The 14,856-nt window shown below is 36.5% G+C and overlaps 1 protein-coding gene across 1 annotated transcript; it reads left to right on the top strand.

Moving 5' to 3' along the window:
- Window positions 1–1,023: 1,023 nt before the first annotated feature.
- LOC145818533 (uncharacterized) lies at window positions 1,024–2,219 on the top strand. Its single transcript, XM_082912911.1, has 2 exons — window positions 1,024–1,816; window positions 2,185–2,219. The coding sequence occupies exons 1-2, from the start codon at window positions 1,024–1,026 to the stop codon at window positions 2,217–2,219; spliced, it is 828 nt and encodes a 275-aa protein (XP_082769037.1).
- The last annotated feature ends 12,637 nt before the right edge of the window (window positions 2,220–14,856 follow it).

Below are 14,856 nucleotides of genomic sequence, written 5' to 3'. Positions count from 1 at the left end.
ACTCTGTTAATTGGTGTTACCTATCATCTATGCTCTTGAATTTCGGGTTTGGAGCGAAATGGATTAGTTGGATTAAAGAATGTATCTCCACTGCCAAACTCTCTGTGTTAGTCAATGGGTCACCAACAGAGGAGTTTTCCCCTCAAAAGGGTCTCAGGCAAGGTGACCCCCTATCTCCATTCTTGTTCAACATAGCTGCTGAGGGTCTCAATTTACTTATGTCTAGAGCTCAGCAGCATGGTCTGATTAAGGGGGTGAAGGTGGGGTCTAGCGAAGTGTTGTTAACACATCTACAATTTGCTGATGATTCTATTTTGTTGTGCGAAGCTGAGGAAATGGAGGTGTGCAATATTAAGAGGGTCTTGAGGTGTTTTGAAGTGATCTCTGGGCTGAGAATAAATTACCATAAGAGTCTGGTGTGTGGGGTTAATGTCCCTGAGGAATCTTTATCGGTATTTGCAGCAAGATTACATTGTCAACCCAAGACTCTCCCTTTGAAGTACTTGGGGCTGCCTTTGGGAGCTAACCCAAATAAGAAGTCTACTTGGAAGCCTGTCCTTGATAAAGTCAGAAGCAGACTTGCAGGTTGGAAAAGGAAGCTGCTATCATCCTCAGGGAGGCTCACTCTGCTAAAATCTGTGTCCTCTTCGCTGCCTTTGTTTTACCTATCCCTATTTAAAATGCCTGTAGGGATAGCTAGAGAATTTGACAAGCTGCAGGCTAATTTTCTTTGGGGAGGGTCAGAATCAAGGAAACCAATTCACTTGGTTAAGTGGGATGATATAACAAAGAATGTGAAACAGGGGGGGTTTAGGTGTCAGACGAGTTAGGTTGGTTAATGATTGTATGCTACTAAAATGGTGGTGGAGATTTGGCTCCGAGAAAGATGCCCTATGGAGAAAAATAATCTGCAGCAAGTATAATTTGGATGTAAACAGCTGGAGCCCCTTTTCCTTCCCTAGCAGCAGGCTCTCTTGTGTTTGGAAAGGTATCATATCTATACCAGAGAGGAGAAATAGCCTGATGGTATTTTACCTCAATAACGTTCATATCAAGGTAGGGGATGGAAATAGAACATTCTTCTGGAAGGATATATGGTGCAACAATTCTAGCTTGAAAGATGAATTTCCAACTCTTCACAGACTGGTTGTGAACAAGGAAGAAACCTTGAGATCAATATATGACAGGAGGGTACATTCAGGGGCTTGGAATTTTCAATTCAGAAGAAGGTTATATGAGTGGGAAGAGAGGGAAGTTAGTAGGCTTAATTTGCTCCTGGCTTCTGCATCTGCTCCATGTTCTGTTCTAGAGGACAAATTAGTCTGGTTAGCTGAAGGATCTGGGTCATTTTCTGTCTCCTCTGCTTATAATAATGAAATTGACTCCCTTAGTCCCTCTCTCATTTCTTGCAAGTTTGTTTGGAACTCTTTTGCCCCTCCTAAGGTTCAATTCTTCTGTTGGTTAGCATGGAGAAACAGAATCAAGTCAGCTGATTTTCTTCAGAAAATTGGAGTGATACAAGCCAATGCTCCTGCTGCATGTGTTTTTTGTAATTCTGAGCCTGAATCTTCTACTCATCTCCTGCTGCATTGCTACTTTGCTTGGAAGGTTTGGGCTGATATGATGGACTGGTGGGAGTTGAAGGGGGCTATTCCAGGTTTAGTAGAAGGTATACTTCACTGGTGGGCTGGTGTGTCTTTGAACAGGAAAGAAAAATGGATATGGAAGGTCATTCCCTTAGCTGTCATATGGTCCCTGTGGAAGCTTAGGAATGAGTGCATCTTCAAATCTGCTTCGCCTCAATTCGTGGACCTGTGTGAGTTGATCAAAATAAGAGTTGCACTGTGGGTCAAACACAGATTCAAGGACTGTCATTTCTCTGTTCAAGATTTCTTAACCAACCTGAGGCAAATAAGATTGAGTCTGGGGAGCAGATCTGCCTTGGGCAGCTGACACTGGGTTGGAGTTGTCTTGAGGCTGCTGCAATGGAGATGCTCCTGCTGGGTTATTCCTGCCTTGGTGCATTGGAGTTGAACCTGCTGTTATGTGCTGATTAAAACAGACCTACAATTTGCTCTGGGACTGCTCTGTTCTGTGTTGATGATCCAACGTTGGAGGGCCATTTAAACAGACTTGCAATTTGCTTGGGGTTTTGTCAGTTGCTGTCTCTGAGTCTCTGTGCAGGTGGGATGCTTCTGTCTAGTGGGCTGCTTGGTTGATAACTTTCCAACCTTATTGCCCTGTTTGGTTTTTTGTGAGCTTTGCTGGGCTCCTGCTTTTGTTGATAATCAATGTCTCTTTGCTTGATAATCTTCAATAAATTTCCTTTTGGCTTTTTCAAAAACAAAACACAAGAAGTTTTACATTTTTGTCATAATCATATTAGATTATTTTAAGATTTTAATTCAGATAACACTAACTCATTTTCATCAAAAAATTGTTGATCATATGGATATCCTTGATCAATTGGGAATTTCTATTCTCTATGTTATCTAATTTCGGTTTTGGATCTAAGTGGATATCCTGGATGCGGGAATGTATTTCTACAACAAGGCTGTCTGTCTTTGTGAATGGCTCACCAACGGAGGAGTTTTCTCCACAGAAAGGTCTCAAACAAGGTGATTCTTTTTCTCCTTTTCTATTCAATATAGTGGCTTAAGGTCTGAATATCTTAATGAACAGAGCATACGAGAAAGACATTGTTGAATGGGGTAAAAATTGATAAAAAAAATTAATGAAAAAATTAAAGTAATTCATATAAAATAAAAAATTCTATTCAAATTTAAAATCAAATTAGGTTAAAAAAAATTAAAAGAAAATGATGAAAGTTTGAAAATATTTTGAAACCTTCTTATTATTAAAAACTAGAAATCCATGTGTGTTATATTCATATTATATTTTTAGTTATGAATTGAAATAAAAAGAAATGTAACTTAAATTATTGGATTAATAATAGAAATATCATATTAATTATTGTTAAATATCACATCACTTCATATTTTAATAATAAAATTGTATATTGTATATTTGTCTCATTTAATCAGATTTAACTTTTTTTTTAATGGGGGTGCTACATGTACCAATTAGTGTATACACTAGTGTACCAACTTGTCTTATGATATCATTACTGACCCTATTTATTATATAAATTACAAATACCCAAAATTTCTAAAATTATGATACATTATCTATTGATACATTAGTGTATACACTAATTATTGCATATAATATTATTCTTTTTTAAATATAAATTATTAAAATTACACTAATTAGACTTCTATATATATATATATATATTTAATTTTTTAAAATTAATAATTTATAAATTTATAAATATAAAAATTAACTTATAAATTTCATATATATTATAAGATAAAATATTAAATTATTTTAAAATAATTATAATAATTTGTTTTAATTTATAAAATTTCGCACATTGCACGATTACCACTAATTTGCTGTTATTTAATAAATAAAAAATGATGCAGACTATTAATTAGTGGTTGCACGAAGGATGTGGCAGCGGATCCCATCCACTGTCACATGTGTTTTGTATCTTAATTTTTTTTTAAACTTATCACAACATTAATAATGGTGTTAAAAGTAAAAATTTAGTGATACGTAGTATGACTGTTTAATAAAAGAACATAATAGAGTACGAAGAGTCCTGATTAATTTGAAACATCACCCACTCCACGTATTGCTTTCATGTAGTCATTATTGACCAACTGTCTCATCACGAGCAGGCCATTCTTGACTCTTCCCTCTTGATTTACAACATAATAGAATACGGAGCTTGTCTTAAGAGGTCGGAGCAACTTTTCAGGTTATAATCTCCTTATTCAGAACGGTTAACATGACATTTTGATGATCTCTACAAGGGGTGCTGCTTGGACCTGAGGAAAGATAAGGAGGATTTTCTTGTAAAAAAAAAAAAAAAAAAAGACTGCGAAGAGTTATGATTGATTTGAAGCATCACCCACTCCACGTATTGCTTGAATAGTAATGATTTAGATCTTTAAATATTGAGCTTTAAATTCATCATTAGTGAGGTGAAAAAAAAAAGAAAAAAAAAAAGAGTACACACTCTGATAATGGGTAGGATTCACTGTTACATTATTAGTGACACCACTAATTAGAGGTCTCAAGTTTTAGGCCAAGTTTGACATCTTTCAAAAAAGTCAAAAAGTTACTAAAAAAGTTAAAAAGTTATCACTATTCACTAAAAAAAATATTAAAAAATTAATTTTCGACACATCAATGCAACTCAGCAATCATGACAAAACTAGCGCTGTGCAGCGTTTGTTGAGAACAATTGCACAGTTTGGGTGTAATTTTCACACACTGCTGTTCGGCCCGTGGAGGCCCATCACGGGTCCTGTTTTGATAATCCGAACCGTTCAATGTGTAGAACTTGTCGAGTATTATATGTCTGTAAAAAATCACATTGATCAGATATCGATAACTACATGATCAAATTAGTTTTGTATAAAAAAATGATGATATTATAATTAACGATTAAAAAAAACAAATCTGATCAGATAGCTATCGATATCCGATGCACGTGATTTTTGATAGACATATAGTACTCGACGAGTTCTACATATTGAATGGTTCAGATTATCAAAATAAGACCCGTAATGGCCCTACGGGCCGAACAAAACCGTCCAGTGCAATGCCCAAAAGGTAGCTAATCATTTCTTAGCCTCAATTGAATTTCTCAAAAAGTACGGCTGCACAATTTCTAATCTTAATATTTCCCTACACACTAATTTATATAATTTTTTAATACACATTTTTTCATAAAAAGTTAAAAAAATTAACCCAAACATTCATATTTTTTTCTTAATTTTTTAATCTAAAAAGACAAAAAAAATATACTTATTTAAGACATATCAAAGAATTCTTTGTTGTCACTTGAAAATCAACTAATAATTTTTCCGTTCACGTAGGAGAGGACAAGTCATCATGGACCAACTGTCTGCACGCCATTCTTGACTCTTCTCTCATGATTTATAGGAAACAACCATGCTGCAGACTCCCAGTGGGGGTCGCACCCCAAGTGAGGTGGCGAGCCCCCACTGGCTGAAACTCAAAAAAAATAAAAATAAAATAAAACAAATTTTTTTTTTTGTCCAATCACGACGCGCCACCTCACTGGGAGTCGACCCCCAGTGGAGGTCCGAAGCATTTTTCTTATAGGAAATGGAAATGCACCTGTGCCTCAGGCTGCCATATCCCTTTATGGTAAATGGCTCATCATGGACCAGCTGTCTGCACGCCATTCTTGACTCTTCTCTCATGATTTATAGGAAATGGAAATGCACCTGTGCCTCAGGCTGCCATATCCCTTTATGGTAAATGGCTCATCATGGACCAGCTGTCTGCACGCCATTCTTGACTATTCTCTCATGATTTATAGGAAATGGAAATGCACCTGTGCCTTAGGCTGCCATATCCCTTTATGGTAAATGGCTCATCATGGACCAGTTGTCTGCACGCCATTCTTGACTCTTCTCTCATGATTTATAGGAAATGGAAATGCACCTGAGCCTCAGGCTGCCATATCCCTTTATGGTAAATGGCTCATCATGGACCAGCTGTCTGCACGCCATTCTTGACTCTTCTCTCATGATTTATAGGAAATGGAAATGTACCTCTGCCTCAGGCTGCCATATCCCTTTATGGTAATTGGTCCCGTTTAGTAGAGTTGTGGAAAATTGATTATAATTTATAGTCTAACAACTTATAACTTATAACTGTAAATATAAGTTAATTTTTGACTTATAAATTAAGCTTCTCATCCCCCACTCAAAGAATAAGTTGAATTTTGACATACAAAAAGCTATAAGCTGTATTGTTAAACTGAACCAAACACATCAAAATTGCTTAAATTAAGTTAAAAGCTGAAATAAACTGAAAATAAGCTCTACCAAAAAGGACCAATATATCGAATTTATTAAGGGCGGTATCCAATTTATTTTAGGCATGCTTTCGAAATTAAGAAAAAAAGTTAGAAAAATTTATCGATAAATTTTATCTGGAGAAACATTGATCCATTTAGTTTTAATTTTTTTTTATAAATTAATTATTATTATTTTTGTTTTAACAAGTTATATTTATTTAATTGAGTGCTGTTTGACTTTAAGTAAATATCTTTTTATGATTTATTTTTTTAATTTATTTTTGAAATGAGAATAGAAATGTGAGGTGTAGAAAATTCTTTTTTGAAGAATTGTTAGTTGAAGTATTGGTTGTCGAGCGTAAAAATCTATATTCGAAAAAATAATATATTGGAATGTTACATTAAAGTACTATATTTGAAAAAATTGCATTATGAAATTTTTGTGTGTTACATTGATTAGAGTATTAAGTTTGGAAAAAAATGCACAAATGAGTTTTTTTAGAATATTACATTGTTAAGTTTCGAAAAAGTACACTAACGAATTTTTTAGTGTATTACATTAGAATGTTATGTTTATAAAAAGTACACTAAGGAGTTTTTGTATATTACATTGATTGGAATATTACATTTGGAAAAAATATACTACGGAATTTTTTTAGAATATTACGTTATTACGTTTAAAAAAAGTATATTAAAGAGTTTTTTAGTATTAAATTGATTGGAGTGTTACGTTTGGAAAAAGAGCAATAAAGAGGTTTTTTAGTATGTTACATTAGAGTATTACGCTTGGATAAGAAGTTTTTATGTGTTACATTGATTGAAATGTTAAGTTTGAAAAAAGTAGACTAAATTTTTTTTAGTGTGTTACATTGGAGTGTTATGTTTTTTTAAGTGTTACATTGGAGTATAATGTTTGAAAAAAGTACACTAAAGAGTTTTTTTTTTTTAAGTGTTATGTTTAGTAATTTTAATATTTTGAGAAAACCCACATTTTGACCATTTATGTAATTCACGCTAGAATGGGACCTTTGGATCCATAAGAAAAAATAAAAGACCAAATCATTCATAAAATCACTCTTTAGAATTTATTGGTGTTTTACCCAAAAAGGTTAATTTATTAATTTATTATTATTATTTTTTAAAATAATGCGTAAAAAGTGAAGAGGTAATATAATTTAAATAAGTTAATAAATTAATAAATTGACTTTTTTTTTAGTTGTAAAAATATAGGCCTTAATGATTCGTCATGGAATATAGTATTTATGATAAAAATTAAATTAATTAGATATTTTTAATCGCATCATTAGGATCTAAAAAACAAATAATATATTATTAAATTTGATAATGGAGCTTGGTCGGTAATGGATGGGTCGAACTGATTCAAGTACTTCACGGATTAGCTAATCACCATCTTCCTAGCAACACCTGCAACAAGTCCAATAGGAAGGCTCCGGAGTGGAGGTGGTTCCTTCCTATGGGCTCTCCGATGATCAAGTTAGCTAAGTGTAGTAAGAGCTTAGAAAGAAAGTTTGGAGTAGAAAGAGAGAGAGAGTGATTAACTTGTTACCAAAACGATCCTTAGAAACTTGCTTATATCTTTTACTAATCATTTCATCGTCCATTCATGTTGTTCCATTGGCCAAAAGCCTGCAATCTACTTGCCGTCGGCCATGGTGGCTTCATCATGTCCTAGAGTGAGAGATCGTGTTGTATTTAATGCTTTGACGGTCGCATTTAATGTTTGGCGCGTGGGCTCAATGACTCCGCAAAATTTTTGTTTGCTAGGTGGCTAAATCTTTACTTGTCACGTGTCTAATTGTGACTGGGTTTGGACCACTATAGGTTGCTAGGCTTTATAATGATAGCTAGCCAAGTAATTATCTGGCTAGCTCAAGGCAACCATAGATTAGGCCCTCATAGACAATGCCCATCAAAATTTATGTTTATTATTTATTTTTATGTAGTTATAAATATTCAATTATTTTTTTTAATAAATAATCTAATTGATGAATTATGTAATCTATATACTATTATAATTGTAAAACGTTGTCATTTTATTAAAGCTGAAAGTTAAAATTCTTTTTTCTCATTTTTTGATTTTGTTTAATTTTTGTTAACATGTGTCGCAATATGATTGATCTATAATTTCATTTTATATTCTTAAACTAAAATTTTAGATTTAGATCTTCCTCAAATTATGTTACTATAATTGGAACAAAATTAATATTCGTTCCTTAATTTATGCATCATTTATTAAATTATAAAATAAAATTTAAAATTTAAAATCTCCTTTAAATTATGTTACTACAATTAGAATGAGATCAATATTCACATGTGTCATAATAATGTGTCATAATATTATTGGTCTAAACATAATGTGTTATTAAATACACATGTTCAAATTATTAATCGCTATTAAAAGTTTTTATTCTTATTTTTATCATTTTTGGTTTTAAATTTTATAAATCCTGCTAAACTTCCTAAATTACAAGGAATTGAACAATAAATTTTTTTAATACAAATATTTTTTTAAGCAAAAGACAAAAACATTGGAATGTTTGGTTTGTCTCTCAAAACATATTTTTAGAAAAAAAATTCCAAGAACATGTTTAGTTGAAAATTTTCAAAAAAAAAAAAAAAAAAATTTCAAAATCACTTTTCTCTCTACTACACATCAATTAATCACTTTTTTTTCCTCTCTCATTCTCGATCACTTTTTTTCTTACACCCATCTATTCAACTATAAAAAAATAAAATAAAATAAAATCATTCAAAACCCCAAAACTATTTTCAAAATATACAACCAAACAAATTTTCTAATTTTCTAAACTCTCTCTAGAAAATTATTTTTTATATAATATCTCAAAACATAAACCAAACAATTCATTTGTTTTGATGTACTCATTTTTTGTTGTTCAGTTGAACAAAAAGTAATTAATTTTTTTTTTTTTTAAGGAAAATATTTTTGTATCATTTTTCAAAAAATAACTTACTTTTAAAATTTTCATAAGCTAATTTTTCAAATTGACTCTCACTCACTACTTTTTCAACACATTTAGCATTTTCAAGTAAGTATTGTAACTTACTAAAAAGTCATAAATGATACTTTGTTAAATCAAAATTTCTCTTTAAGATAATAAAATATTTTTGTTTCAAGTGTTAACCAAACCCTAAAAAATAAAAATAAAAATATTTTTTTATGTAAGTATTTTATGTCAAAACAAACGGAGCCTAAAAAAATGAATGATTTTTTTAACACTTTCCAAGTATGGTTGATTTTGCTAATTTTTTTTTTTATTATCTCAATTGTCAATTAAACAAAATAAAATAAAAATAATTTTTTTTATTTAAATAGTTAAGAAGTGACTTTTGCTGAAACCAAATAAAAATAAACATTATTTTTCTATTAAAAATGATGGTTGGTGAAACTTATTTTTTATATATAATAAAAAAAATGAGAGTTATATGTGATAATTTATTACTCCAGCAATGCTACAGACTCACACTTTTATATAGTAATGGAGTTGAGTCTCATGTCATTGAGTGTATAGCAAATCAAGAGTTGACACATGTGATATTACATCATTGTGGGTACAATTGCAGGTGTTTTTTGTGAGTCAAAAATATTTTTCTTATTATTCATCTGGACTTTTGTAACACTTGCGAAACATGATGGATTCTATTAATTTTTTTAATCTCAATTGTCAATTAAACAAGCCAAAGTAAAAAATGAAAAAAATTTGGCTTAAATTGTTAAAAGGTGACTTTTTCTAAAACAAATAGAAATAAATATGCAGATTTAAAATTTCTAAAGTCATAGTACAATTACCCCAACCTTGGTGCACTCCGTGCCGCACTAAGACATCCTGATTGAAGTTGGGCTGAGCTACTCAACTTTGAGCCGACGTATAGATACAGCAGTAGGCGAAAGACCAGGGTGACCGACTTCCTGCTGGAGCCTTCGCCAGAACCGGATCCAACCTTGCCTCAAATCAACCTGATGCCTTTAACTGCAGAACAAGAAATGGCAAATAAGAGAGCGGTAAGGACCCTCATTACTGAGACAAACTAGCCCGAGGTACCACAAGCCGGTCAAACACAGGAGACCGTGGTAGCCCTACCATCCCATCAGCCTTCATCATCCTGCCCAAGCAAGCATGCTCGGACTTCCACAACCGAGCCACGCCTTTTCGACGAAGATAAAACCATCCTTCCCTAATCCACACCACCAAGCCCACAACCGGAGCACTCTGACCAAGCTAGCTCCTTCAAGTGGGTGCCTAAGGTCACATACAAGAACCGCGCTATAACTGATTCCGACTCAGTGGCCATGGAAAAACATCATATGCTGGCCTTCAATCTGGCCAAGAGCGTCTGCCTTCTAGTCGATATGGATCACCATGATCATCTTACCAAGCTGAAGGCCATTCGCTCGGCTTCAAAATCAATGGTGTTGGTAAGTTCTCCTTTTCCTTCTCCAAATTTCAACATCTTTTCGCTCGGTTTATCTCAAAATTGTTTCTCTCCTTTTGCAGGCCTTACAGAAGAACCATATCGCCCACAAACGTGTGTTGGAACTTCGAAAGACCACAAGGGAGGCCATGGCAGAGGCCAATGCTAAAACGGTCGAGCTAAAAGAATCCCAGCAGAAGATGACCGAGCTACAGACCGAAGTAGCTCGGCTCACCAGCCTGGTCAATTCAGCCGAAGCAGATAAGAAAAAGGCTGCGGCCGTGGTGAAGGACAAATATCTGCGTGAGCTGGCCAAGCTCGCGTGAAAGAAGAATGCTGAGATAGCCCAGTTGGAGAAGAGTGTGGAAGACGCTGAAGACCGGGGTTACAAGGAGGGGGAGGCCACTTACATCAAGCAATGCGAGGCTGCTAAAGATATATTCTTCAAGTATGGGTGGAAGGCGGCTTTGGCGCAGCTCGGTCATGGCCTAAGACCGAGGTCTTCCTCAACCCTCCTCCGTATTTCATACCTAGCTACATGACGGAGTACGCTGCTGCAATTCAGAAAAAATTCCTTCAGGATGATGATGAAGAAGAGACCCCAGAGCTCGACGCCAATGATCCTGTTGTTCAGTCAATGATCCCGGTTGTCGCCAATGATCCTGTCATTCAGTCAGCTCGGGTGGAGCCCCTGGTGGAAGACTTGGTTGAAAGCACGACTGAGCTACCAGCTGAAACCGAGCTTCGCGTTGAACTGGATGCGGATCTTGATGACCTCTTTGCCTGATCTTTGTATTTTCTCTTTCTTTTTTTTTTCTTTTTCTTTTTTTTACTTTTGGAAAGAAACTATAACCGGGTTGAAGTCCCACTCCTCTATAACTCTTCTAGCATTTTGAATGACATCATCTTTTGTTTCAACTATTACTTCGGTTTACTTCCATGCTTGTACTTAATGTAGTATAACATTCTCCGGCCGAGGTACCTATCTCGGTCCTGACCTTGAAATCTATGTGGTCATACTTGCCAACCTCTTCAGCCTAGGTTTTTACTTCGGCTGAAGATCACTAAAAGTTGTTATTCCAGTCAACCACTTCTTCAGCCTGGGTCCTTATCTCGGCTGAAGAGCACTAAGTGTTGGTTTTTCCAGCCAACCACTTTTCAGCCTGGATCCTTATCTCGGCTGAAAAGCAATATGTGTTGGTTTTTTCAGCCAACCACTCTTCAGCCTGGATCCTTATCATGGTTGAAGGGTACTAAGTGTTGGTTTTTCCAGCCAACCGCTCTTTAGCCTGGATCCTTTATTTCGGCTGAAGAGTACTAAGTGTTGGTTTTTTCAGCCAACCACTCTTCAGCTCAGATCCTTATCTTGGCTGAAGAGAGCTCAAAGTTGGTTATTCCTGCCAACTTAGAGCGAAGTGCTTGGTTTTTCCAGCCAAACATCCTACAGTCTGAATCCTTATCCTGGGCTTAGAAGATGTAAGTGTTGGCTTTTCCAACCAACCTCTTCAGCTCAGATCCTTATCTTGGCTGAAGAGAACTCAAAGTTGGTTATTCCTACCAACTTAGAGCGAAGTGTTTGGTTTTTCCAGCCAAACGTCCTGTAGCTTGGATCCTTATCCTAGGCTTTAGAGAAGTGTTGGTTTTTCCAGCCAACTTCTTCAGCTCAGATCCTTGTCTTGGCTGAAGAGAACTCAAAGTTGGTTATTCCTACCAACTTAGAGTGAAGTGTTTGGTTTTTCCAGCCAAACGTCCTACAGCCTGGATCCTTATCCTAAGCTTAGGAGAAGTGTTGGTTTTTCCAGCCAACTTCTTCAGCTCAAATCCTTATCTTGGCTGAAGAGAGCTCAAAGTGGTTATTCCGACCAACTCTGCTTACAATGCCCCTAGCTCACTAAAACAATTTTTACAGTAGAAAACAATTATGTTGAAAAGAAACTACTTGTTTTATTGAAAAAAGGAAAAATTACAAGTACTTTAAGGAAAAGCTAAAAATAAAATAGTTTGAGATTGGCAGTGTTCCACGGCCTGGGAATGGCTTTGTTGTCCCCATCCTCCAAGTGGTATGCCCTTTTCCCTGCTAATCCAACCACTTTGTATGGTCCTTCTCAATTAGGCCCTAACTTGCCATCTTCGGGTACCAGGGTGTTTCCCATTACTTTGCGCAATACCCAATCTCCAATATTGAATTGCCTTGGATGCACTGTCTTGTTATATTTTTTGGACAACTCTTGCTGGTATGAGGCGATGTGAACCAGTGCTTTTTCTCGTCTTTCTTCTGCAAGGTCGAGCTCCAATGCTATGGCGTCTCCATTTAAGTCTGGATCAAAATTTTCACTTCTGATGGTGGGGAGGCCAACTTCCAGTGGGATTACTGCTTTTATGCCATAGGCCAAGGAAAAAGGTGTTTCTCCAATTGATCGCCGAGGTGTAGTACGGTAAGCCCATAAAACATAAGGAAGCTCCTCCGCCCACTTTCCTTTTGCCTTCTCTAACCTTTTCTTCAATCCATCCAAGACGACTTTGTTTGATGCTTTCGCTTGGCCGTTTGCTTGGGGGTATGCTGGTATAGAATTGTAGAATTCTATCTTGTACTCTTCACAAAAGCCTCTAAAAATTTTGCCGTCGAACTGAGTGCCGTTGTCAGATATTAGAGCTTTTGGTATGCCGAACCGAGTGATGATATTTTGCCAAACGAACTTCTTCACATCTTTCTCCTTTATTGATGCTAGTGCTTCTGCCTCCACCCACTTTGTGAAGTAGTCTGTTGCTGCAAGAAAGAACTTTCTGTTGCCGGGTGCCATTGGAAGTGGTCCTACTATGTCCGAGCCCCACATTGTGACGGGCCATGGGCTAGTTAATGGTAGTAGTTCTCTAGCTGGCTGATGTATTTGGTGTGCGAACCTCTAACGTTTCTCACACTTTTTGACATACTTGCTTGCATGTAAGGCCACCAATATCCTTGTGAAATTGCTCTGTAGGCTAAAGATCTTCCTCCTTGGTGGCTGCTGCATACGCTTTCGTGAATCTCGAACAGGAATGCTTTGACCTTGTTGGGATGGACACACTTCAGGTAAGGTCCTGTGAAGGATTTCTTGTACAAGGCCATTAATGGGGAGAGCCAAAATCACTGTGATTCATCGGGTAAAATGTCGTCTTTTAGGAACACTATGATGGGATCCATCCATGAAGGGCCTAGTTCGGCGCAACATACCTCTTCTACTTCGGGTTTTTCAATGCTTGGTCTTGGTAGGAAGTCGATCAGTAATGGATGTGGGATGGATGTATCTGTCATTGAAGCGAAGCCTACTAGTTCATCTGCGCTGCTGTTTTCTTCTCGGCCAATCTGCTTTATCCGCACTACTTCGAACTTCATGATCTCATTTCTGACTAACTCTTGGAACTTAGCCATCCTTCCATCCTTTGCCTCATAGTCGCCTAAAATTTGGTTTAGAACTAGTTGGGAGTTACTGTAAACCATTAGCTTGGTTGCTTTCATGTACAATGCTTATTTCAGTCCTGCTAAAAGTGCTTCATACTCCGCCTCGTTGTTTGATGTTGGGAAGCCAAGGTTGACTGCTTGTTCCGCTACCAGGCCATCTGGTGAGATGAGAACTATGCCCAGTCTTGCACCGTGCCTGTTGGATGCTTCATCCATAAAGAGCTTCCACATCTCTCCAACGAATAGCTTCCAGCAGGTAGAGGGATCGGATGATGCCTTGGGGTCCTGAGTGTTGTTGGTGCTTTCCTCAAAGTCCACACTTACTGCTTGCCCCTCACTATTTGATTGTACCAAGTCTTTATTTGTTGATGAGGTTTTGCTTGGTGTAGCATGGTTTGCTTCTTCCTCCCTTTGTACACTCTAGTCTATCCTGGGAGGTGGCTGGGTGTCCTGTATCAGGGGTTGCGCTATTCCGGCGCCACTTTCCATCCCTATTTTGGTTGTACCAGTTAAGTCAACTGGGCAGATATGATGAATTCCTAGTGTAAACTCTGCCAAAGCTTGGGCTTTTATTACGGTTCTGGGATGAAACTTGATGTCAAACTGTCCCAATTCCACTGCCCACTTCAAGATTCGCCCAGAAAAGTTCGCCCTCTCAAACAAAGCCTTTAATGGAAAAGCTGTGAGGATGATTATAGTGTGGGCATGGAAGTAATGCAATAACTTCCTTGATGCCATCATTAAGGCTAAGGCCAATTTTTCCAATGGGAAGTACCTAGTTTCTGCGCCCAGCAATGTCTTGCTGACATAAAAGATGGGCAGATGTTGGATTCGTTCTGCTCGGACCAACACTGCGCTAATTGCGTGCTGTGAAACTGCCAGGTACAAAAAGAGCTCTTCTCCAGGTATTGGGGTCGCTAGCAAAGGTGGAGAAGACATGTATTCTTTCAAACTTTCTAGGGTGCGGTCGCATTCTTCGACCCACTCAAACTTGACCTTTAAAGCTTGAAAAAATGGTCGACATCTGTCTGACCACCGACTAATGAACTGGTTGAGCGCA

Source organism: Camellia sinensis, chromosome 2 (assembly GCF_055761805.1).
Source record: "Camellia sinensis isolate YWXY chromosome 2, ASM5576180v1, whole genome shotgun sequence".
In the NCBI taxonomy this organism is placed as follows: Eukaryota; Viridiplantae; Streptophyta; class Magnoliopsida; order Ericales; family Theaceae; genus Camellia; species Camellia sinensis.
The sequence above is the reverse complement of the archived record's forward strand: the minus strand, read 5'-3'. Positions and strand labels throughout refer to the sequence as shown.